The sequence below is a fragment of the Globicephala melas genome, chromosome 13 (assembly GCF_963455315.2).
Source record: "Globicephala melas chromosome 13, mGloMel1.2, whole genome shotgun sequence".
Taxonomy (NCBI): Eukaryota; Metazoa; Chordata; class Mammalia; order Artiodactyla; family Delphinidae; genus Globicephala; species Globicephala melas.
The window spans coordinates 63,648,099-63,671,621 of NC_083326.1; the positions used below are offsets into that span (position 1 = coordinate 63,648,099).

A 23,523-nucleotide genomic window follows, 5' to 3' on the forward strand; every position below is an offset into this window, starting at 1 on the left:
ATTCAGGTTACAGGGCCAGCTACTGCACTCTTAAAACCAAACTCCAGGCTCTAAGATGGCTCCTGGTCTACACGAGACGAGCCATTTGTATGGAAGCACCAGGACATCACTCGGCTCACGGGGGTGGGAGACGCGGTGCTTATTAGGTGACGCCGGTGCGAAACAGAGAACTGAACACTGCGCCCATGCCCACCCAGTCTGTCCAGGTTGTGATTTCATCCTGACTTGTGCACGAAATCGAAGGCTCAGGCTGGGGAAGAGCTGGGGACGGAGAAGGAAACACACCGCCAGCAGCTGCTGCGGGGGCCAGAGTTCGATTCAGCAGACGCTGCGCGTCAGCAGCTTGGCTGTGTGGCCGCCTTTTCAGAGGGTTCTTGCTGCAGGGCTCAGCCTTGATCCTCCACACACTCCACCCTCCTGTTAGGTAGGCTGGAGCAGGGGGGCCACGGCAGCACAGCCCAGCTGCACGAGGACCCCTTGGCTCCCCAGCCACTCTCTGCCCTAACGTCGCATCCCTGCCCTGAGGTCTCCCCCACACCCGGCACTGCTGACTTCATCAACCCACTTGCTCACCGGGATGCTCGAACCAGCACACCAACTGCTTAACTCCCCAAACCTACTGCGGTCACACTTACATGGACAACAGCGCTATTACCAAATGGAACCTCTTGCCTTGTGGAGACCGGCTTACTTGGGAGTACTTGCCAAAATGACAACGGAAAAGAGTGTTATCCCCTGAGGCTCCCTGGTTAGAACACAGTATAAATTCAGTTTAAATTTTAAAAAATAGGGGGGAGGGTCCCTAAGTTCCTAGTCTGAATTCTGACTCAAACTCCTTTTATTTAGGAAAACTACAAATTCAACTTTACTGTAAGACAGCTTGTAGAGTTAGTCCAGTGATTAAGAATTAGATTTTATATAATGACAAGTCGTAAGACAAAAATAAATGCACTATAGTATTCAGATTTTTGTAGCCAAGTACTAGATATGTATATGAGAAAAACAAGGCGTAAAAAGCTAACTACACGTATTTATAAATTAAATTATTATATTTATTTTCAAACTTATGTCATCACTCAACTTTAACACCTAAGTTGGTGGAACAATTAAAATTTGAAGGTTACCAACTTTAAGACTTGTATTAAAAATTAAGTTGTAAAATACTTCAGTGGAAAAAAAAATTACAACTGAAAAGACATGTTTTCTCTTGTTTTGCCTTAAAAGGAAATAAAAATTTTGGGGAAAGAATAAACTAATTTAATGTAAGAGTTAAGTTTTAAAATGTCTTTAGTAGACTTCTAAAATACAGATTGTTTTAAGATTAGTGCTTAGAGTTCAAGTATTGCTCCCTTTCTCCAAGTAACAATGTTTTTATTCATAGGTGGCAGAAAGAGAAATGTCTTTCTTATTCATAACTAGGATATCACACCAACGATTCTGATAATTAAGAATAAATTCATATTCTTTGAAGTGTACCAAAGATTTAGCTCTGTAATTTGTATATTCTTTTCCTACCGTACAGAAGTCATAAAAGAGGAAAACCCTGATTATGACCACATTGCTATCTCTAGTGAAGATATTTGCCAGATCGGATCCAAGGAAAGCTCTACTGCAGATGGCACCTTGAGCTGCAGTGGGGACTGTGCAGAAATCACAAAGCTGAAGATCAAAGGGAGCTGAAGTCAATGGGGATCTGCAGTCATGACTTGTGTCCAATCTGTCTTATTCCATTAAAAAAAATATTTAAGCACAAACTTAAGACATGAGATGAAACTCATTTAACACAAAAATTAAGATGGGGCCTATGTGAGCAGAGAGAATCCTTTGCAGGCAGGAGCTGCTGGGATACTACAAACCCAGGCCCTGCAGCCACCCCCACCCCTACCTCCCCCAGACCCTTGGCCTCCTCAAGTCTCCACTGCAGGAACCAGCTGTCTCGTGCCTGGAGCACAACAAGGCCACCAATGTGGGGAGCCTCACTGGCACATTCTCTCTCCAACATATAAGAGCATGTTCTTTCCTTATTTCCTTTTCAGCTAAGAAAATGATTACCTGTATTTTTTAAATAATGAAATAGGAAAGAAATGAAAATTCATGGATATAAAACTACTGACACCATTACAAAATGACTTACAGAAAATACAATATAATCAATGTACTGAAATAAGTAAAAGAAAAGGCAAGGACATGAGACTTCCCTGGTGGCACAGTGGTTAAGAATCCACCTGCCAATGCAGGCAACACGGGTTCCAGTCCTGGTCCAGGAAGATCCCACATGCTGCAGAGCAACTAAGCCTGCGTGCCACAACTACTGAGCCTGCACTCTAGAGCCCGCGAGCCACAACTACTGAAGCCGTGCGCCTAGAGACTGTGCTCCGCAACAAGAGAAGCCACTGCAGTGAGAAGCCCGCGCACTGCAATGAAGAGTAGCCCCCTCACCACAACTAGAGAAAGCACGCGTGCAGCAAGGAAGACCTGATGCAGCCAAAAATAAATTAATTTAAAAATTTTCCAAAAAAAGCAAGAAAGAAAAGGCAAGGACAAGTAAGAGGGTGTGTGAGTGCGTACCTGTAAAGAAGATGTGGTGAGCAAAGGGGAGAGGGACCAGGTGAGCTAACGCCCAGGTGGACGCTGTGGTGCAAAGGGATGATGGCCTGAGGGTCCCTGGGCAGTCTGTAGGCAGGCCTGCACTCAGAGCCAGATCAGACTCTGACGATGTTTTTCTTTGTTTTTTTTTTTTTTTTTGTGGTACGCGGGCCTCTCACTGTTGTGGCCTCTCCCGTTGCGGAGCACAGGCGCCGGACGCGCAGGCTCAGCGGCCATGGCTTACGGGCCCAACCGCTCTGCAGCATGTGGGATCTTCCCGGACCGGGGCACGAACCCGTGTCCCCTGCATCGGCAGGCGGACTCTCAACCACTGCGCCACCAGGGAAGCCCTGACAATGATGTTTTTTAAAAAAAAAAAGACTAAGGCCAGAATAGCTCAGACTAAAAAGAAACAAATATAATGCAGTTTTGGCTGATGGGTGCTGTTGGCAGATGTCAGGATCAACAGCTTCTCCCCAAGACTGAAGTTTTTGTTTGCTCCACTCATTTGACATCCTACAAAAAATATTTTGGGAATTCTGTCTTTTATCTATGCTTTTCTATCTTCACCTGGACTCTGGATGCCCAGAGTGCATATATTTTGCCTCAAGTTTGTAATCTTAGCCTGCCTTAGCTGATGTTTGATAAATGTGCAAGAAAAAATCTCACTTTCCTGAAAACCTGGCCCCAGCAGCCCTCTCCCACATCCTGGTTGAGCTTATTCCTCCAGTCCGGGGGCCAGGAACACGCTGAGACCTCTTGCTAATGCCCCCTCCTCCAGGTGCCCCCCCCCAACTGCCTGGCTCTACCAGCCCAGCCACCTTCCATCCCCTGCCACCCTTGCCATTCAGCCCAGCTCCCAACCCTTCCTCTCCCCCAGCCTGGCCCCCACCTACCACCAAGAAACTCCTGGGGCCCAGGTAAATGGCCCCGGGCCAGTCCCCTCCCACTGATGCCGAGGCACCTGAAGCAGGAGACTTCACCTCCCTCTTGCTCTGCTGCCCCTCTGCCCCATGGGGGCTCCATTCTGCTCGCCCTCGTCCCCCATCCCCACACAGCACTCTCAGAAGGAGGAGGCTGGTCTCGCTCATTTCGCATTCCATGTCACAGGGCTCTTGTAAGCTTTCCAGGGAAGTCTGCAGAATCAGGGAAAAGAGAAAAAACGACAGGCTGCTGTCCGCACGTGCTAGAGACAGATGGCCAAGTAAACAGCAAGGTTCTGAGGACAGAAGTGACAGGCACAAGGGCCTAAGGACAGTAGAAGACAGACCTTTTGAAAACATAATTAGGTCACTGCTCTGCCTTTGAACCCCCGACACCATTTATTTGCACAAGAGCACCATCCAAACTCCTGTCTCCAAGGCTCTACCTCCTCTGGTCCCCAACTCTTCCTATCTCTGACCCTCACCCCAATCACAGTGGCTTCCTTTCAGTTTCTCAAACCTGCCAAGGTCTTGCCCAGAGATGGGCTGTATGACAGATACAGGGACGTGATGTACTGGAAGTGCGACCACACGACTGCACAGCGTAAGATATTAAAAACCATGTTCCAGGCTACTGCCCAGCACCATCAAGCTTGTCCTAAGAAACCTTGGATCTCTGCTCTGCTTCCACAACTGAAGGAACATATATGCAACCCTGACCAAAGTCAAACACACCTTAAGGACAATCCCAGCTCCCATACAGCCTTATGAAGCTGCACACGCCGCCACTGAGAGCAGGAAGGGCTCTGGGCGGCCGCCACTGGAGATGGGCTGGATTCTGTACTGTGTACTCAGGACACACATGAAACTAAGATCTAAGATCTACAACAGCGGGAGGTAAGCAGTCTCTGCTTAAAGCAGGTTTAGGGTGGCACCATGCGGTGACTCACGCTATGACCTTTGGAATGGGGCAGGGCTGGACCGATGTCCTGGTTCTGCCACTTTTAGGGCTACATTACTGTGACAAACAGTTCAAGTTGTCCAAGTCTCCGTTTTCTTTTGACTTTGGAAGGTTCTTGCGATAATTAAAGGAAGTACTAAATGGAAGTGTTAACCACAACACCCAGCGAAGTAAACAGTAGCTGCTATTGGCGTAGAGATTCCTGAGTAGACCCAGTCCCCACCCCACGATCATGCCCCCGACCAGCTGTCCTCTGGCTGGTTCCGGGGAGAACTGGAACCAGCAATGGAGGAGCACTGTACACTAAAGTGGGTTTTCAACCCTGTCAGTAACAAGGGTCTTCTCAAAACCGACGGGGGATGGGAAGGATGCCTGTTAGAGAGAGGAGATGAGGGGAAGGCCTGGAGACTCGAAGTCTGATACGTCACTGTGAAGGGTCCCAAGCAACGAGGAAGACCACGGGAGGATGCAGAGAAAGGTGCCAGAACATCCCACCCGCACCTCTGCCAATTCACTCCTGACTCTGACGGTCTTCACAGGATACCTTCTACTAATTCTGCCTAATCAGTTCAGTGAGATGTGCTGCACGTCGACTGCAGTTCCTACCCTCTTCACTGTGAGACAGACAATAAATAACCCACTGTCTAGACGTGGCAGACACTCAGCAAATGTCTGTTAGATGATAAAAACAGTGCAAAAAGCGAGTGGCTGAAAAGCAGTATTGAGTCCACGTTGCAGAGCACAGGAGCAAGGACGAGGCCTTCGCCTGAGGGACCCTGAGTAGCAGCGTGCGGCTGGGTGCAGCCCAGGAGGGTAGAAGGGCTGGGAGACTTCTGATGGCCACCTGACCATTAATGCCACACTCTGGCCTTGCAGGAGTCCTCACATGTCAAAACACAGCCCGTCACTCCTCGTGCTGTTTTCTACCTTAGTTGAAGGCCCCCTTCCACGGGTCCGAGCCCCAGAACACCACACATGGGACGGGGCTGGCTGTGGACTGGCTTCTTCCATGGCTTGACCACACAGCCCCTCGGGTCCAGGGCCCAGCATGGTTGGGAGCTCTCAGTGCTGGTCCGGTGTCCTTCCTTGGGCTTCATGGTAGAAGGGCTGAGCCAAAAGCAGCACTCACTTTGGAAGGCAGATAAATCCTGAAGTGGTTGGGTACCAACTCAGCTCAAGGACCAATGTGAGCCTGGAAGGTGTGGCTAACCCAATCAACAGATCGAGAAGACATTCCTTATGTCCTTATGTCCTTTACTGTCACCCTGTGACAGTCCTCCTCATGATAAGAACTGCCAGCACACTGGGGAGGGTTTGCTTCAACTCTAAGGTGGAGCACACACTAGCAGGCTCCGTTCTGTGTGAGGCTGACACGAGGGGTAGGAAGAGGGAGACGCCAAGAGGATACTTCCTGATGTGGCCATGGTCTCCTGGAGCCCTACCTGTCCCGAGTGTGAACAGGAGCTCTGGAAATTATTCTGCCGCCTGTCTTCTGGCACCTGATTCAAAGAGCAGTCCTCCTTGCAGGAGGCCCCAGCACTGGCTGCCACAGCAGCTTTCTGCTTCCCCAGTCAGGCGCCATAAAAACAAGATCAGGAGTGCAATGGGTTACACTGGAGTCAGAAGTCCTAACTTCGGTGACAGGAATGGGTCTCAGATATTAAAGATCCTCAAAGTATATGCAGAACTATATGTAAATACATTAATATATGTTGTTTTTCTGGAGAAAGAGTCCACAGCTTTCACCAGATTCTCAAAGGGGTCCGTAACCCAAAAAAGATAAAACAAAGCAAAAACCCACGTGCTACAATCACCAGGCAGCTTTCATCCTGCCGTTTGTGGCTTTCATTCGTTCACTCATTTAACGCATGCTGAACATCCATGTGCCAGGCCTGGAAGGACACAAGACAGAAAGAAGCAGACAGCCCACCCGCCCTCATGGAGCTGCCTGGGCCCTTTGCCTGCTCTAACACCGCCCCATGTGCTCTGGGCACCTGCACCTGAATCAAACCCTCCATGTCCATGTGCCCTGAGCAGCCATCAAGTGGCCTCATGTACCCTCACCTACAACCGGATGCTACTGACTGGTGCTTTTTTTAAAAAAAAATGAATTTATTTATTTTATTTTATTTTTGGCTGCGTTGGGTCTTGGTTGCTGTGCGCGAGCTTCCCTTAGTTGCAGTGAGCAGGGGCTACTCTTCGTTGTGGTGCACGGTCTTCTCATTGCAGTGGATTCTATTGTTGCGGAGCACGGGCTTCAGTAGTTGTGGCTCGTGGGCTCTAGAGTGCAGGCTTCGTTGCTCCGTGGCATGTGGGATCTTCCCAGACCAGGGCTCAAACCCGTGTCCCTTGCATTGGCAGGCGGATTCTTAACCACTGCGTCACAAGGGAAGCCCTACTGACTGGTTTTTAATATTGAAGACTCAGTCTCTTTAAAATTGCCATTATCCTTCAGGGTATTAACTTGGTTCAAGAGGGCTACTTACTGGTTAACACTTATGAAAACACAGGGGTTTTATATTAGGATGAGTCAGGGGTTAAAGGTATGCCGTGGTGCAAGAGAAGGTGGGCTATGGAAAGGAAGAAGTAAAACCATCTCCATTCACAGATGACCTGATCCTATATGTAGAAAGATTCCAGAAGAAAGCTATTAGAGCTAATAAAACTCAGCCAATTTGCAGGGTACAAGATCAACACACAGTATCAGTTGTGTTTCTATACACCAGCAGTGAGCAAATAAGAATGTAATTCCAGGGAACTCCCTGGTGGTCCAGTGGTTAGGACTCGGCGCTTTCACTGTCGTACCAGGTTCAATCCCTGTTGGGGAACTGAGATCCCGCAAGCTGCGCAGCGCAGTCAAAAAAAAAAAAAGAATGCAATTCCATTTACGATAGCATCTAAAAGAATAAAGTAACGGAATAAATTTAACCAAGGTGATAGACTTGTACACCAAAAATTACAAAACACTGCTAAAAGAAATTAAAGAAGACTTAAATAAATGGAAAGACATCCAGTGTTCGTGGATAGGAAGATAATATTTTCACTACCCAAAGTCATCTACAAATTCAACACAATTTCTATCAAAATTCTAACAGCTTTTTTTCCCCCCCAGAAATGGAAAGGCTGATCCTCAAATTCATATAGAACTGCAAGGCATGCTGAACAGCCAAAACAATCTTGAAAAAGAAGAACAAAGTTGGAGGACTCGTATTTCCTGACTTCAAACCCACTACACAAAGCTATGGAAATCAAAACAGTGTGGTCTTGGCACACAGACAGACATATGGATCGATGGAATAGAATTGAGAGTTCATAAATAAACTCATACATCTCTGGCCAACTGATTATTATTATTTTTTGCCACATCTTGTGGCTTGTGGGATCTTACTTCTCTGACCAGGGATGGAATCCATGACCCCTGCAATGGAAGCACAAAGTCCTAACCACTGGACCACCAGGGAATTCCCTGGCCAACTGATTTTTGAAAAGGGTGCCAAGTCCATTCAATGGGGAAAGAACAATTTCTTCAACAAATGGTACTGGTACGACTGGATTTTCTACCTGCAAAGAAAGAATTTGGATGCCCATGTCAATCCATATACAAAAATTAACTCAAAACGGATACACAACCTGAATGTAAAAGCTAAAACCATAAAACTCTTAGAAGAAAGCATGGGGGTAAATCTTCATGACCCTGAATTTGGCAATGGATTCTTAGATATGACATCAAAAGCACAAGCAGCAAAAGATAAAATAGATAAGATGGACTTCATCAAAATCAACAACGTGCATTAAAGTACACTGACAAGAAAGTACAAAGACAACCTACAGAACTGGAAAAAAGTATTTAAAAATCATACCTCTGATAAGAGTTTAATATCCAAAATATATGAAAAACTCCTAAAACTCAACAACAAAAACCAAACAACACAATTTAAAAATGGGCAAAAATAAAATAAAATAAAAATGGGCAAAGCTCTTGAACATTTTCCTAAAGAAGATATAAAAATGGCCAAGAGGCACAGGAAAAGACACTTAACATAATTAGTAATTACAGAAGTGCAAATCAAAACCACAAGATGCCACTTTATAGCCAGTAGGATGGCTATAAATTTTAAAAAGAAGGAAAATAACAGGTGTTGATGAGGATGTGGAGAACTGTGGATTGCTTGTGGGATTGTAAAATGGTGCAGCCACTGTGGAAACAGTTTAGTTGGCCTCAAAAGTTAAAGAGCTACCCAGCAATTCCACTGTTAGGCATATACCCTAGAGAACTGAAAACAGGTATTCAAACAAAAACATGTACATAAATGTTCGTAACACTATCCTCAATAACCAAAAGGTAGAAATAACGCTAATGACCATTACCTAATGAATGGATAAACAAAATGTGGTCTCTATCCATACAATGGAATTTTACTTGGCTATAAAAAGAATGAAGATATTTGCTATAACATGGATGAACCTTAAAACATTATGCTCTGTGAAATAAGCCCAATCCAAAGGACAAATATTTTATGATTCCATTTATTATATGAAGTATCTAGAATAGGCAAATTCATACAGATAGAAGGTAGACTAGAGGTTACCAGGGCCTCAGGAGGGGAGGGGAGGGAGTTACTGCTTAATGGTTATAGTTTGGGGTGAGGAAAAAGTTTTGGAAACAGTGCTGATAACTGCACAACACTGTGAATGCAATTAATGCCACTGAATTGAACACTTAAAAAGGGCAAATCCTATTATGCACATTTCATCACAATTTTTTAAAAATGAATAATTTAACATGCCAAAGACCACTGAGTTGTACACTTTAAATGGGTAAATTGTATGATATGTGAATTTTATCTCAATAAAGCTGTTTAAAGAAAGACTGTGTGGGCTGAGTCCTAGCTCTACCACATACCAACTATGAGACTGTCAACAAATTAAACAAACCTCAAGTTCTAACTGCATAAAATGGGGCAGCTATGAGGATCAACCAAAATATTCTCTGTGAAGCCCTAGCTGATGGTTCTCCTTACACAGTAGCTATTACCACGTATGGAAAACTGAGGTTAGCTTAATGACCAGGCTGGGACTGGCCTTGTCTGAACCACACTAGGGCCCCAATTTCACAGTACTCTCACTCAATTTACATAGTAAGAAAGAGGAACAAAACCCTTTTAAGAATATTCTCTAATTCACAATCCAATGAGAATATGATATGCTAGAAAAAAAAAATGTTACCTTAGGTACAGAATTCCTAAAACTGGATGCTGTTAAGGACAAGTGACACGTCAACGACAGAAGGATGGAGAAGGAGCCCGGCAGCCCTGATGAAAATCCTTAAGAAGGTGGGTGTGAGCTTGTGGGCATCTCTGACAAGCCTTGGTGAGGAGGGGAATCACTGAGACAGAGCAGCCCCCTCACGCTGGGAGGCTATGCCTCTGACCCTTACAGACCTCCACATGCAGATCCGACATCACTGTGGGCATAGAGTTCCAGCCACAGGAACTCACAGCTGATCCCGGAGAGCAGAAAAACACAATCAGCACTGAGGAAACCTAGATTTGCCTTGTAGATAACTTCCTCTCAGTAAGTAGAAGCAGCAATGAAGAAACTGCTAACGCAAACACTTAATTCTAACCAATGAAGCAAAACCAATTTGTGGAAGCAGAAATCTGGGAATTCTAGGCCAGTCAGTGAAGGAAGAAGTACCATGGGTCTTAGGAAGGTCAATTCAAAAGATTGAGAGCAGATGCAACTCAATGTCTAGGGGTTTTCAAAATGGGGAGTAGACAACCCAAGATATGTAAACACCACAATCGCAGGTGACCCCAATGGGAGTGAAGAGCAGGTTTCTTGAGCATGCTGGTGAGCTCACAGAAAAAATATGCACCACAGATGAAAGGATGGCCTCATGCTGATAAGGACAGATATCCACGTGCTGACCAAACACACTGGCAAACAGGACCAGTCCAGTGCTGCTCATCTGCCACAGAGAATTACATCACAGAACACTTGCAGGCTTATGAAGGGTCAAGTCTCTTGGTTTTTGTTCTAACAGGGATAATGGCAAATTCTATGAAACACAAAAGGTGAGCTTGAGATCAAACCTGGACAAAATTCTGGATGCAATTAGCAGACAGATGGTTTATGAGCATTTAGAATGGGAAATAGGGTCTCTGGAAGGCAGCATGGGCTCAGTCAGGAAACAAGTCACACCAGACCAGCCTCACTGTCCTTTTTTAGATATCAGACATGGATCAGGAGAGGCTGCAGAGAAGGATCTGGATCGTGCATTTATGAAATGTGCAGATAACATGAAACCGAGGGGGTGATCAACATGCTACACGATGTAATCAGGATTTTAAAAGACCAGAAGCATACAGGTGGGTAAGACCGAAAAAACCAAAACCAACAAACAAAAACCTCAAGAGGGACAACTGCAGGGGTCCACACTGAGCGAGGCTAGTACAGGACAGGGATGAGGCGGCTGGTTTCTCCCTGGTGGGAGTAGAGACCATGTCATGAGACTGTGTCCCAGGCTCCACAAAGACGGGCCCTCTGCGTTGCTCCCCGCTGCACTCCCCACTCCTACAGCCACATCCAGGCACTCAGGAAACCTATGCTGAAGAAGGGAATGTTTGTGGAGGTGTCCATGGTGAGGGTGAGGTAGGAGCTGAGGCATCAGGAAGACAGAGCTAAGGACCACCCCACTTGCCCTCCTTGACTCTCTCGACCCATCCCCACTCCCTCCACACCTCACCTGCAGCCCCTACCCCACTTCACCACTGTTCCCTTAGCCCACACCACGGGGCACTGCTCTGTGAGGCTCCATTCAGACTCCTGGCTGTGCGTGTCCAGAGCTAAGTACAACTCTGAAGGTGCTAACAAATTTCTGCCCTTTTCTAGTCAGGAAAGTATACTGGAATATGAGTATGGGAGACTGATATTATTATAGGGAGACTCAAGCATTTGCTCTAAATTACTTAAAAGTTAATCAATAAAAAGGTAAACTGCCCACCTGCAAACTTCAAAATCTCTAACAGTTGTGAGAAACCAGCGATTTCATGCCTCAATGAAGGCCACAAGAAAACTGTTCACCTCCTCAGCTTTGCTCTCTGCTGATATGGTCACAGCTCGCGTCCAAGCTTTTGTCTTTTGCCCAACACACCCAACACTCTCAATGACCTTCAGCTACACAGTGGTGTTCTCTTGTTCCTGCAAGCTCTTCCTTCTGCCAGGAATGCCTCCCCCCACTTCACCCAGCTAACTTCTAGTCATCCTTCAAAACTCAGTTCAAGGGTCACCTCCTGCAGGAAGCCTTCCCAGACCAACACCCACCCACATTCCCATCTCCTACCTCCATCTCTGCTCCCACCTATTCTGTGTTATCAGATCACTTACCACACTGCTGGTTTCTGCCTCTAGTCTTTCATTAGGTGGCAAGCTCTTTGGTGGCAGGACCCTACAAGGCACCCCTCACAGGTTGGATGCATGAATGGATGATTAACAAACAAACATCAACTCTCAGAGCCAGGGTGCCTTTCAGGCTTAGAGAATTTGAGAAACGTGCCCAAGATCACACCAGGAACAGCTGGGACTCGAATGCGGGCCGCTGTGTCAGAAGACACAACTTGGACTGCAGGTTATTTTGTAATGACCACAGCACCATTGCTCCAAACATTCTCTTCTGCCAATGATCTACCTTTGGAAAGGCCTTCGCCACTTCCCACCACCTGAGAACACCCCTGCTTCCCAGGAGCCCTTCCAGCCCTGCTCCACCAAGGGCACGGGAGGCTCCCCTTTCAAACCAAATCCCAAGGATAAACTCGTTTCCTAAAAAGAGGTAAGCAAGAGAGCAAAGTGTCTAAACAAAGACCTCTCTTAAAATATCTCTTCGCGTGCAGGAATGTTCTTTCAAAACTCAAGTTTTATGAAAAAACCTTGTGAACTAACTCAGGAAGTAAAGTTCACCTGAACCATCCTCACTTTGTAACACCATCTCAAGGGGAATAACGAAGCTTCAATTACTGGCACATTTTCTCCTACTTGTCTCACCTTTCTTATTTTAATTTTAATACTTTTCCTGGTAACCTAATTGCAACAGTCCCAAGAAGGGACTGTTTTTAACAAGATCCGACAGATATCAGTTTTAGAAGATAACATAATTCACAGACATACTTATTTATGGCATAGCTGAAAGTCTCATTTAAACACACAGCACAGGAAATACCATGAAGTGGAATTTGGCAAAGGTCTATTTCTTGGGTCCACTAACACTCTAATTACCTAAGGCAGCCTTTCACGAGGCTGACACGGCTGGGCTGGTGTCACGAGGAGGCTCAGGTGTGGAGACCTGTCTCTGGGGCCTGAGGCTAGAAGAGCAGTGTTAACAATGAGAAGATGGGTTATCTTCAAATATGCTTCACGAACCAGGCTCCTTCTCCTCACCCCGGCCTCCCTAAGGCACCCACCTATGTATCTACTCCCCAAGCTCTGAGTGATCCCCTCTACAACCCCCTGTGCACACTCCAAAGAACACACATGGGAGACAGGGGTTTCTAAAGTGCACATCTTAGAGCCAGAAGTCAACACACAGGCGTCCTAAAGGGAGTGAGGCTTTAAATCCTGGCTCAGGTAAGAACCCACTTCCTGACTTCCTTTACGGGGCTTGGAATTCTGACTGGGAGCCTGGACCCCCAGGATCTCACCCTGGTGTGCCAACCGTCAGCTGCATAACACAACTCTAAATCCTAGCTCCCTACTCCCATGAGGAGACCAGAGATGTGGAAGTGCTCCCAGAGCCTGAAACCACTAAGCAAACTGGAAGGTATTTAGAGCCCAGAACACCCCAAGTTATTTTAGGGTGCTGAGGTGTGTACCGTGCAGGGGCAGGTCTGTGTGGGGATGAGAAGGCCAGCAGGCCTACTCAGCCAGGCCTCCAACTGTGGAGGGAGCCTCTCTGGTTCCCTTCCTGTTCTTCCACTGTGAAGTATAAAAGCACCAGGCCCTCCCCAGCCCCGGTCCCCGCCTCAGATGCTCTTTCCTTAGAGCCAACATGAGAGGGAGAAGTAACCTCAGACTCTGAACCAAACTTCCAGGTGTAGTTCACTTGGGTATTACTCTTGGTCCAAATAAATCTGAGGATAACCAGTGAAAAAAAACACACAAAAATCACAGCTCCCTTTGAATCTGAGGGCAGGCTGCTCTGAAGCAACAGGCCCCATGACTTCATCCTCCTGCCATGCACCTGGGCTGCCTCCCAGCTCTGCCCTACTGTGACCTCGGGGTGAACACACACAGAACAAGCAATAACTTAATCTCAGTTTCTCTAACACACATGTGATGTAATGATACTAAGAAAGAGTATAAAACGGTACTCATAATGATACTTACATTGCAATGTGTGATTCACAAACCATTTTCACAAGTTACCAATAAATGAAAGAGCTGAGGAACTGTGCTACCAAATCCCATATTCTAATACAATAATATTTAGGGCCCACCTCACTTATGTGATTTATATAAATTTATACATCAGTAAAAAAATAACACACAAAAATATATGGGACCATTCTTCTAAAAATATGCATTTTTAGGGAATTCCCTGGCAGTCCAGTGGTTAGGACTCCGTGCTTCCACTGCCTAGGGCACGGGTTCAATTCCTGGTCGGGGAACTGAGATTCCCGCAAGCCATGGCCAAAGAGAACAAAAACTGAGTGTCAAAAGACCCAAAGAACCAGTCTTAGTAGATTTTACCTCTAATGCCAGGGCGGTCTTGTCATAAGCACAGGGCACTCTTTTCTGAATTGCTTTTGCAAAGACAGGTCCATTCTGTGTGGATGGCAAAGGGCTGACCGCTGCCCCAGGAGTGCTGGAAACTGCAGGCAGAGGAGCCGTGGTCTGAGGCTGAGCATACGCGTGAGCAGGTTCTGGGATCCCGTAACTGTTGGAATTCCTATTCCCATGCTTTCCGTGTGGCGAGGACCTCACAAGCTTTTCCACGTAAGGGACGGGAATCATCCCCACCCGGCCATCCTTGTTCCGGGCACTCCACCACTGTTCTTCCGGCTTCTCTATTATCACCAGGATCTCACCCTTTTTAAAGGGCAGGTCTTCGGCATCATTCCCAGGAAAATCATAGAGAGTTCGTACATATTCCAGATTTTCTTCTGCTGTAGGCAGGCTGGGTGCTGATACAGATCCCATTGGTGGGCTCGGATACCTTGAGAGAGAGAGAAAATTAAGAGAAAAATCTTACTCTATACCAGTGTTTGTCAAACTTTTAAAATAAACCAATTAACTCAATAACAAATTATTTCCCTCTCCATATTCTCAGTCATTAAGAAGGTCCTGTCACACTGTTTTACCCTCTGTAGTTTGTAATGCAATCGAAGTTAACATCCTGAATATTAACATTAGATGCATAGCACCCCTCCCACATATCTCTGTTTCATAGGAAGCTTTTGTTTACACAAACAGATACCTGGTCTGAATTTTTAAAATTATTTTTAAATCCTCAGTAAGTTCAGCTGCCTCCTTCCTTAGGCCCATCACAACCACCACATACTCTTCCTTCTGGTCCTAATCTAGGGTGTGCACCCTGCACACTTCCCCGGGCACCCAGAGAGATGACAAAGGCCTCTGTGCCCCTCAAAATATAAAAACCAGAAAAGGGAGTATATACCTGCATTATAATTTTTAAAAAAACACCCATACTGCATCTTGTAGGGGAATCATCATCTGAGCCTCAAAATGAAAACGTGAAAATTTTCACGGAAAAGCTCAGACGCAAGAGCTCTCACCTAAGCATCACACCCCTGGCCACCAGCTCTCAGAGCCCCCCTGTGAGTCTGCCCCGCAAACCCGGAACCACCTAGAGGCGGTTAGAAAAGCACTGTCCCGGGCTTCCCTGGTGGCACAGTGGTTAAGAATCCGCCTGCCAATGCAGGAGACACAGGTTCGAGCCCTGGTCCAGGAAGATTCCACGTACTGTGGAGCAACTAAGCCCATGCGCCACAGCTACTGAGCCTGCACGCCTAGAGCTCGTGCTCCGCAAAGCCACCGCAATGAGAAGCCTGTGCACTGCAATGAAGAGTAGCCCCTGCTCTCTGCAACTAGAGAAAGTCCATGTGCACAGCAACAAAGACCCAACACAGCCAAAAATAAATAAATAAATAAATAAATTTTCTTTAAAAAAGGAAAGAAAAGCACTGTCTCCCTTCTCTTTAGCAACACCCCATCTGGAATGCCCCCTTCTGCAAGAGAAGTACAGAGGTCTCTCTTCACCTAAGAAGTGTTCTGGAAAGTTGCGAATACATGAAGTTTTGGGAAAACCTATTTTGCTGTTAGCATTTCCTCCCCTTAACTTTTTTGAAGCACATAATCTACACCAGAGTAACTTCACCCAGAGTCTCCACCTCTTTAAGGGGTGACGCCTGTAGAGTCATCACCAAGGCTGGTTCTGGAGCAGCCCGAGGGAGAATGCTGGGATAGGGCCTATGCCTGCCTAACCACTGACTACAGTTGTTTTGTCTTCCAGTAGATCATGGCCATTCCCTCTTTTTCCCCCAATTAATGACCTAAAAAGTTGTTTCACATAACAACATGATCTCCTAAGTTGAAGCACTTTAATTAAAAAAAAAAGTTTCTTTTTAAAAAAGTGTTACCATGTTACAACGTTCAGCAAAATAAAGGAAAACAAAAGAGAAAAAAATCCCACAGTTCCTGCCCCAAGGTAGCTACAGTTCTCCTTCCCTCCTCCCTCCCTCCCTCCCTCCCATCCGCCCACTTTGCGGCTTGCTTTCTTTTTTTTAAAACATCTTTATTGGAGTATAAATGCTTTACAATGTTGTGTTATTTTCTGCTTTATAACAAAGTGAATCAGTTATACATATACATATGTTCCCATATCTCTTCCCTCTTGCGTCTCCCTCCCTCCCACCCTCCCTATCCCACCCCTCTAGGTAGTCACAAACCACCGAGCTGATCTCCCTGTGCTATGCGGCTGCTTCCCACTAGCTATCTATTTTACGTTTGGTAGTGTATATATGTCCATGCCACTCTCTCACTTTGTCACAGCTTACCCTTCCCCCTCCCCATATCCTCAAGTCCATGCTCTAGTAGGTCTGTGTCTTTATTCCCGTCTTACCCCTAGGTACTTCATGACCCTTTTTTTCCCCTTAGATTCCATATATATATGTATTAGCATACAGTATTTGTTTCATTCTCTTTCTGACTTACTTCACTCTGTATGACAGATTCTAGGTCCATCCACCTCACTACAAATAACTCAATTTCGTTTCTTTTTATGGCTGAGTAATATTCCATTGTATATATGTGCCACATCTTCTTTATCCATTCATCTGTTGATGGACAGTTAGGTTGCTTCCATGTACGGCTTTCTTTCTTAAGAGTCCCACGTACAGGACTTCCCTGGTGGGGCAGTGGTTAAGAATCTGCCTGCCAATGCAGGGGACACAGGTTCAAGCCTTGGTCTGGGAAGATGCCACATGCCACAAAGCAACTAAGCCCGTGAACCACAACTACTGAGCCCGTGTGCCACAACTACTGAAGTCTACGCCTAGAGCCTGTGCTCTGCAACAAGAGAAGCCACCGCAATGAGAACCCCGCTTGCCGCAACTAGAGAAAGCCCACGCGCAGCAACGAAGACCCAATGCAGCCAAAAATAAATAAATAAATTTTTTTTTTTTTAAAAAGAGTCCCATGTATGCATGCCAGGGGCAGTTTTTCTGCGTTTCCCCACTATACTGCTCTTGCTTCATTCGGTAAGCCTGCTGCAAACAAGCATCCCTGTGTTTCTGAAGGGTTCTTCTTTCTCTGTTACCATCTTCACATACTCTTTTGAATTTAATTTCCCTGCACTGTATTGCTTGTAAAGCCTAGATTCCTGGATTAAAGAACAGGAACGTTTTCACGGCCCTTGGTACATTTTGCCACACTACTCTCCAAAAGTCTGTCTTTGTAATTTGGCAAAACTTACATCTTTTTAATGTAAATGACCAGCTTCACAGTAGTCAGGATACCTTGGTGGTTGGAAGAGTGATTTAAAACCTCAAAGGCCTTATTACTTATTAACAACCTGACAACAAAGGGGCAGACTGCTTACTATCAGTGTATCTAAAAAAGAGTGAGCAGGAACAGCAAAACAAAGAAAAGGCTGACACTTATACCTCCATTGAGGACTGCCTGCAGTCTTGGCAGACAGTAAATTATTGAATCCCCACAGCAATCCTGGGAGGTACGATGCCTTCCACTTGGATTTGCACAAAGCAGTGTCCTCACTCACAGCCTCTCAGCTCGTCAGCCGCAGGGACAACCCGTGGGTCTCTCAGGTGTCTGAGAATTAACGCTGTGCGTGAAACACCCACAACAGTTCCTGACTGGCACTAAGCACCCCATCAGCTCCTCACCCCCCACCCCTGAACCTAATTCAAGGGCCACGGAGATTCTGTGAGAGTTTGGGTCACACTAAACAAAACTCAGATACTTCACCAAGAGCACACTTGGTTCCACTGCAGATGCCTTCAAGGGTTATTTTACTGTTTATACAGTTAAAAGTTAAAAGCAGTTCCACAGACCGTGAGAACACTAGTACAGCTTCAGTAGGGATTAACACTAATGACATCCATTTACCCAGGTACCCACTGGCCTTATTATGTACTAAGAACTTGGGGGACAAACAATGAATTAAAACCAAGTTCCTGCTCTCCAAAGACTGCAAACTTAGTAGCGACAGAGGCTGGAAGGCAAATGAGAGCACCAAGTGTCATTCATGTGTCCCACAGAAGCTGACGGGGTCAAGTTCTGCTAAGGGTAGAACAGGCAAGGGGATGGTGCAGAAAAAGCCAAAGACTAGCCCCCTCTAAAGCTGAAAGATTTCGTGGAAGACAGGCTTACGCATTCTGATTCTACATCAGAAGACTTAAGAGCCCCAAAGGTTCAAACGCCCCCTTCCCAGCTTCCCCACAGCTCGCGGGGCTGGCTGGTTCCCACAAGCAAGGCCAGAAGCGGGCTGGCCGGCACACATTTGAGGCTTGCTGGCTACATATGGCCTTTGTCAGATAGTCTTCTTTTCATATAACCCTTAAAAAAGTAATGACCATTCTCGGCTCCAGTACACTATACAAAAACTATCTGTGAGTCTGGCCAAGGGATCCACAAACTATGGCCTGCAGGCCACCAGCTCACCAGTTGGTTTTACAAATAAGGTTTGAGTAGAACCCAGCCAGGCCCATGCGCTCATGGGCTGTCTGTGGCTGCTTCCGCAGTACGAGGGCAGAGCTGAGTGGCTGGGATGGGGACAACAGGGCCCACAAAGCTTAAAGTGCTGAACAGCTAGCCCTTCACCGTGAGTTCGCTGAGGCCTGGTCTAGATAGCCGAGGCGGAGCTGGGGAGGGTGCTCATGCAGACCTGACAAGAGGGAGGACAGCTCACACTTTTTCCACCACTTCACTGCTACAGTGACCTGGAGCTCCTTTCCTGATTCGACACACGCACAGACATCCCTAAATATGACAGGAAATCAACCTCCCAGCCACACCCCTGACAAATTCAAAGCCCTCCACTTCCCATTTTCTCAAACTCGTGTATTCATCAAAATCCCCTGCAAATTACACATTAGTCCCACTGCAGAGATGAAAGCATGATGATGCCAGGTCAGAAATACTTAACATATTAGAACCCACTGCCCAAAGAAATAGGAAACATAAAACTGGAACAACTCATTGTTTCTCAATTGTTTCGCAATTTGTTCCTTCATCAGGACTGTAAATAGCATTCAACACACACACAGTTTCCCAAGCCCATCAAGCACACCAGACCCATGCTTCTTCTTCTCCCTCTCCCTCTCTCGACAGCTCTGGAAGAGAAGCCGCTCCTCATCGAATGACAATGAATCTCCCTCCTCCTTTGGTTAAAAGCATTCTCAGCTGCATGTATAAATCACAGATAAAACATTTTATTTAAACTTCAGCTTTAATGCCTTCTATGCTTACAATCACCTTATTCCTGTTAAGGAAGCAATACAATCAACTTCTAGCAGGAGAGAGTTTCAAAGGTCCTGTTCTAGTTTTTTTTTTTGTTTTTTTTTTTTTTTGCAGTATGCGGGTCTCTCACTGTTGCAGCCTCTCCCGCTGCGGAGCGCCGGACGCACAGGCTCAGCGGTCATGGCCCACAGGCCCAGCCGCTCCGCGGCACGTGGGATCTTCCCGGACTGGGGCACGAACCCATGTCCCCTGCATCGGCAGGCAGGCTCTCAACCACTGCACCACCAGGGAAGCCCCCTGTTCTAGTTTTTAAAGGGGGTAACATGGATATGGAAGATTTTCCTTATTATATACATGTATACACATACTCTTGTGTATGTATGAAAGATTTCACAATAAAAAGTTGGAAAACAAAACAGATGGTAAAAGAATCAATTCCAAGAAGACTGGCTAAGTACCCATCTGCTCAAAGTGCTTCCAGCGCTTCTTATCCCTCGGTGGCCCTGAGCATGGAGGACTCTCCCTCCATCCCTGGCTTCGCACCTTCACCAATGGCTCTCAGTCTTCGGTGGTGCCTGCCTCTGCACCTGCCTCTGCACCTCCATCCACAGCTTCTCTGCCTCTGCACATTCTGCGGATTCCACCAAAGCTTAGACCCAAATCTGTATATTTGGCCCCCAACCCTCTTCTCGTTAACAAACCCATCAGATTGCTGAACCCCGCCTGGCTTCCCTGTTGAAAACCATCGACCCCCTCCCCCCATCCCTCCTCTCCATTCTCTCAGAGGCACCATTCAATCATCCCTGATGCCACAGCTCTCCACTCACCTACAGGCAACTGCCCAGCGATGGCTGTCATCGGCTTCCACCTTATATTCCCAACACAAGAGATCTCAGTTCAGCTTCTCACAATCCCTTCCCCTGTAACAGCCCTTGATTAACCCCACACTCCAGACTCTCACCACCCCGCCCACACCAGTTCTAAAAAATAAAACTGACCATGACAGTTCTCTTCTTAAAAACTTTAGAGGGCTCCCACTGCTAAACTCATGTACAAAGCACAGAGGCCCTTCACAGTTCATCATTCTTAACTTCCTAGCTCGCGGCCCCTCACTCACATGAACCACACCTGTGCCTTTCCCAGCACCTCTTCTACCTCATACACTTGTTCTCATCCTTCAAGAACCAGTTCATGTGAAGTCAGAAAGAGAAAAACAAATACCGTATGCTAACACATATATATGAATCTAAAAAAAAAAAAAAGGTTCTAATGAACCTAGGGGCAGAACAGGAATAAAGATGCAGATGTACAGAATGGACTTGAGGACATGGTGAGGGTGAAGGGTAAGCTGGGACGAAGTGAGAGAGTAGCACTGACATATATACACTACCAAATGTAGAATAGCTAGTGGGAAGCAGCCACATAGCACTGGGAGATCAGCTTGGTGCTTTGTGACCACCTCGAGTGTTGGGATAGGGAAGGAAGGAGGGAGACACAAGAGGGAGGGGATATGGGGATATATGTATACATATAGCTGATTAACTGTTACACAGCAGAAACTAACACAACATTGTAAAGCAATTATACTCCAATAAAGATTAAAAAAAAAAAGAATCAGTTCATAGAGCACCTTCCCTTTCAGGCCCTGCCTGACACTTTAGTTGACCATCCTTGCTTTTAAGCTCCCATGGTATTCTATTTTCATTTGTTCAGTATACTGAGCTTCTCAAAAGCTAGGGCCATGGTTTACTTCCATTATATGACTTGAGTCTAGCATTGGGCTTTGGGATACAGTAGGCCTCAATATATTGAAATTCCTGCTAAAATTAAAATGCCCAAGACACAGGGAAGCATTTCCCCTAAGCCTGGGTTAAATCTGTTCCACAGACAAGGAAATCCCGTGTGCCACCAGGTTTGCTGTCCAAGCCTCTTCGCCTCACCACCGCAGAGCTCACACTCGGCTGTCGTTCCCCACCAGTTGCACATGCCTGATGGTCCCACCTTACTCCTTGTGACCTTAACTCCGACTCCAGGATAATCACCACTGCCCCCTTTCACTTATCAGAAAGAACTAAAATATTTTAGCCTGAAGGAACCTTAGAACCTAGTCCAACTGTTCAGATCAAGAACAGAAATCTTAGATAAAAAGTTCTCTGAATTTGAGTCTTAAACAAGAGAAAGGTCACAAAGCAAACGGCTATCAGCACTTTACTTGCCATGGGAACACAATTCTCACCTGGGCGAGACTCCATTCCCAGCGTAATGACGTTTATGGATCCCATCTAAATTGAACTTAGGTGATTTAAACTATTGGTAAGAAGAAACTCAAAGGTTTATCCACAGTGTCCAATTCTATGCTAATCAAAATCACTGTTAATCCTTCTCCCCTACTCCTAATTACAAAAGTCCAAAAGTTCCCTTAAATATTCAGACAGGGGCCATGGGGGGAGCCATGGCCATGCTACCTGCGGTACCCTCCGGTCCCCCACGGTGTAGCCTCTGTGGCACACATTGTGAGGGTCCCCTCGGGATGCTCAGGTTAGGCGGCGCATCCTTTCTCCGCCCTCCCACAGCTACTGTCTGTATCAGATGACATGAATTTGGCCTTTTAAATAAAGTCTCAGTAACCAGGAAGCTCCTCAAGAGCATGACAGGGACTGCTGAGTCAATGTTAGTTCCATATTACCAGCACATGCAATGAGCAATGTCTGCTGAGTAAAAAACAGGGTTTTCTCTATGGGTCAACTTGCCTCAGTTTTTCAACTTTTACTTCTCATGATTTTTCTCCCAGCCGTCATATAGCTACATAAGCTAGAACTGGAAAATTTTATAAGCAAAGCAAGCTACGCAAAACACACTTTCAATTTTCTAAACCGTAGGAAAATGTATTTCACAGCTAAACTAAATCCACTCAGAAACCTGAAACACTCTGTTGTTAAACTGGAAGTAGCCTCTATTAAAACAGAAACAAAAAACCCAGTAGCGCCTACCTGAATACTAATTATAACCTAATAAACGGAATCTTAAAAGTGTTTATACTCAAATAAAATGGAGGTGAAAACCACAAGTTTTCTGTTTATCAAATGATTTTTAATATAAAAATTACATCCATATGCAGAAAAAGGATCCTTTAGGGTCATTCAAAAATCAAAAGCCACTGATATACCTTTTGTGTTTAAATTTAAAATCTAAGACAGAGATTAATACCACAGACAAACTCAAAAGACAATAAGATAACCCAGAGAACAGACAGCTACAAATATACCAAGTCATCTTTGTCTCTTCTTTTCTCTTTCCCATCATCCCCCCTCCCACCAGCAACTTATTTTCAAACCACAGCCATCACTCAGTCTACATAATGTCTCTATGATGGACGGATGGGCGACTCATCAGTCACCATCGTTCTGACCTGGATTGCAGTAACAGCCTCAGGTCACTTCCTGGCTTCAAACCCCTTCCATGGCACCCAATTTCCTGCCTTTGACCATTACCTGTCCAAACTCTTCTAGATCGGCATCTCAGAGCCACACTCACATCATATTGCTGTCTTTCCCAACCCAGAACTTTGCATAAGCTCGGCCCCTCCTCGCCCAAGCCTTGCTCCTCCTCCCTTCTTCAGTTTCACGCTTTCTCTTACCTCACCAGCTCAGGTAAGTCCCTTCTACTAGATCCTCTCAGCCTAGATTGATTTCCTTTATAGCATTCACAAATCTTGTAGTATTTTATTTTTCTACTTTTCTGTCTGTCTCCTCCACTAAAATCTAAGTTCCATGACAGAGAAAGCATGTCTGTCACCCCTCTTTCCCAGTACCTATCACTGGAACATAATTCTCCTGTAATATTTGAATAAAAATATAAAATTAAAAGTTAAGGAACATTCCAATAAAAAAGATCAGACTAGCACAAAACAAGCACCAGTCCTTAAATTCTGAGGAAGTCATACAGTTGTGACCTTTCACTAAGCAAAACAGACCCCCCAAAAGAACAATTAGCCAAGGGGCATGAAACTCTGGCTTCAGAAGCTCAGTTTTGAGGCCTAAAAAAGCTAAACCACTTTAT

The 23,523-nt window shown here is 45.8% G+C and overlaps 1 protein-coding gene across 1 annotated transcript in view; it reads right to left on the reverse strand.

Annotated features, from left to right (window-relative positions):
- CRKL (CRK like proto-oncogene, adaptor protein) overlaps positions 1 to 23,523 on the reverse strand; it is a 31,763-nt gene that overhangs the window by 5,446 nt on the left and 2,794 nt on the right. Inside the window, exon 2 of the mRNA XM_030836318.2 lies at positions 14,215 to 14,680. Within this exon, the coding sequence (XP_030692178.1) occupies positions 14,215 to 14,680 (466 nt within the window). The remainder of the gene's footprint in view (positions 1 to 14,214; positions 14,681 to 23,523) is intronic.